This window comes from Melopsittacus undulatus, chromosome 8 (genome assembly GCF_012275295.1).
Source record: "Melopsittacus undulatus isolate bMelUnd1 chromosome 8, bMelUnd1.mat.Z, whole genome shotgun sequence".
Lineage (NCBI taxonomy): Eukaryota > Metazoa > Chordata > Aves > Psittaciformes > Psittaculidae > Melopsittacus > Melopsittacus undulatus.
The window spans coordinates 21,655,911-21,659,207 of NC_047534.1; the positions used below are offsets into that span (position 1 = coordinate 21,655,911).

At 45.7% G+C, this 3,297-nt stretch overlaps 1 protein-coding gene across 1 annotated transcript; it reads left to right on the top strand.

Moving 5' to 3' along the window:
• The first annotated feature begins 593 nt into the window (after positions 1-593).
• C8H11orf91 (chromosome 8 C11orf91 homolog) lies at positions 594-2,039 on the top strand. Its single transcript, XM_005150726.3, has 2 exons — positions 594-957; positions 1,954-2,039. Exons 1-2 carry the CDS (start codon positions 594-596, stop codon positions 2,037-2,039), a joined length of 450 nt encoding a protein of 149 aa, XP_005150783.2.
• Positions 2,040-3,297: the final 1,258 nt, after the last annotated feature.

Below are 3,297 nucleotides of genomic sequence, written 5' to 3' on the forward strand. Positions count from 1 at the left end.
TGCATTAGTAGTGGAGTGGTCTTCTCACCTTCTTTTAAGTGATTTTACCTCCACAGCCCCTGCTGATGCAAGGAATAGTAACGGACTAAGTAAAGAGTTAAGAGTTTTCTTCAAACTATGCATCGTCGTAACTTAGAATGGGAAACAGGTATGTTCTTGTTCTTTCCAGTTAAACTATAACTCAGAATAGAATATTGTATTATATACAGCATATATAGTATATATATATATGCACACACTATATATACACTATACTATGGTATATATATAGTGTGTATATATATAGTATATATAGTATATATTCTATTATACATAGTGAATTCTATTATACATAGTGAAACACACTGTTTAAAATTAGGGACCCTTTTTCCTCAAGAAGATGAATGTCTGACAAGAACCTGTTTTAGCTAGTCTCTATAAGACTTCAGGTTGCCAGCTGGGGAAACTGTGCAGCCACCGGGCGAGATCGAATTGCCGCGGCACGGAACTGGTACCCTCAGACATGGAGGGGCTCGCGCCCAACGCCGCTGACTCGCGGCCGGTGGGTCTCCAGGACAACCGCCGTTGGATGCCGGACATTGGCGGCCGGCGCCATGACCGAGCAGCGGGCGCCGGGCCCACTCTATTTCCCCCAGTTCCACGACGGCACCGAGCCCGTCCGGCCCCTAGTCGCCGGCGGGGAAATGCAGACCTCTTTCGCGGCCATGGGAGGCCAGCGACAGCCCCCGCCGGCCGCAACTGCGACGCCCCGCTGGGCCGCGGCACCGGCGCCCATCGCCTACGAGCCGCTGCGGTTCTTCTGCCCGGCGCCGACTGCGGAGGAGGGCAGGGGCGGGTCCGCGACGCGGCGGTCCGGAGAGCAGGAGCGGCTGGAGGATGAGATCACCGAGCTGGGCATCCGCCTCAAGGAGCTGGATCTGCTGGCCCTCGTCGGCGAGGGCTTCGACGACCAGCAGTGTGTGTGTCCCTGGGCTGTGGTTCCCCTTGCTGCTTTACAGCAGGGCTCCAACGGGCCGAACACAGCCCGGCCGCACAGGCAGCAGGTTTCTCCAACAGTAACCGATGGGGAGGGGCAGTCCCAGATGCCTCTGCGCCCACAGCGGAGTGCCTGCAGGACTAAGTGTGAGGAGATACAGATTTGGAGGCCCTGCACCTACCTGGGTCCCGGCCACAAGGGTCTGGGGTAGCCCATTGGGTGCAGGGAGCAAAACTGGTGTCATCTACTGTGGTTGCAGGTCATGAACAACTGGCTGAGGGCACAAATTAAAGAAGGGACAAGAACTGCAGATGTGGTTACTTATGCACAGATTGACAAACCCCCTAGTGTCATAAAAAAAAACCAACACCATAAGTGGTTAAGTGTTAACAAAAAAAACAATGCAGATACCACTCAAATCAGAGGGAGTATATACATACATGCACTAATGAGATGCTGTGGCTGTAAATCATCATTGATGTAAAGGCCACTGATAAGCACAGATAGTTTTCCTTGAAGGAAATACAGGAAATAACACAGTTCAGCAGGTTCTGATTACTGAGGGTTTCCAATAGGGAGCTGTAAAGATATGGTGCTCATCATTTCCTCCAAGGCTGCAAGCCAGGAAGCTTTTGGGAGCACAGAGGTTAGAAGAACACACAAGAAATGTCCGTCAGATATTTACATTCAAAGCAAGATCTCAAAGGAATTCTGATAGGTAGTTTGTATATATTTACTTTTCTGAACAGGAAATCAATATTTTCCTTTGTTATATAGCAATACATACCTCCCCCCCCCCCCCCCATTTCCCATTTTAATACCTATTATTTTCAATACATGTGAGAAACTTCAGTTTCCAGATATTTGTTAGCCAAGAAATTGTAAGGAATACTACTAGTTTGCTTAACACGTTATTTGATTTTCTGAAAAGTATTAATGACAGAAATCATGACAAATTATGTTTTGCTCCTGTTTAGATAAACTTCTGAAGGCATGGAGAGAAGAAAAGATAGAACGCATAAAAGCAAAGCAGAAGCTGAAGAAACAGCCTCCACCGCGATGAAGATTATTTCAGCTGGATATTCTGGCACTGTATCACTACAGAGTATTTTACTGGATCTTCAAAATTATTTTTCTACTTGTTATATGCTGTTCTACAAAATTAAAAAATACAGTATATTTTCCTACAAAGCTTTTTTGTGTATTGTTTGTCTGGTAGTAGTTACTGACAGCATTACTATGTATCTCAACATTTTTTCTCCAGTTACTATTGGCAAATAGGATGGGTAATATTTTCTTCAAAAACACTCAGAAATTAACAGGATTTGTAGCAGTGTATTGATGATATGCAAGATAAATGTAGCAGGGAAACACAGTAATTCCCATACAAAATACAGTTTGGTAGTGTTTTAATTTTAAGTACATATCCTAGTTTCATCTATTATTATTACTGTTATTATTTATTTCAACTGCTCAACTGTTCTTCTCTCAACCCACAGGTTTTTTGATTCTCCTTCCTGTCCCTCCAGGGGATTGAGGAGCCAGCAGCTGCATAGTATTTAATTGCTGGCTGGGGTTAAACATGACAGTCCTTTTTGGAGCCCAATGTGAGGCACAAAGGTTAAACAGCTATTTAAGAGTACCATGCAGAGATCTGCCCCAAGGCTGGATAGTTATGAATGACAGTGTTTCTGGGGTAGTATGAGCAAGTATTTGGGGCAGTGGGCACTTCCAGTGCTTTGGAATTCTGCCCCTGACAAGTGCAGAATCTGGAAAAATTAGTAAAATATTTGGGAGAAGTATCCTGTCACCCTGGCAATTCCAGAGAACCACGAGTCAATGCAACATGCTGGGACCTGGCCCATACCTACGGAGCCCTGCTCAACGCTATGCAGTGCCCTCAAGGGGAAAAGAAGGTATCTGCATCTGATGGCAGAGCAACACTTGAAGCCCAGTGACAGAAGTCACAGCTGAACCAGAAAACCAACCCATACCAGTATCAGCCACCCCTATATACAAGAAGAAATGGACAAGCAAGGCATCTTGTTTGGTGAAGGAGGATGAAGCAAGGCCATTACAAGAACAAAAGAAAGAGGCAGAATGAGAACAAGAGGCAACCACTTGATCCCTGTCCCTGACTGAGCTTTGGCAGTATCACACAGACCAAGACTCCCCGATTCCCATTCAAAAGCTGATTTATCAACCAGAGAGGCAAGGAGTGATCAGCAGGACCCGTTCACCCTTTAATGGTCTCATATGGCCAGTGCAAAAGTTGGATGAAGAATGGAGACTAACAGTAGACTATGATGGCCTGAATAAGG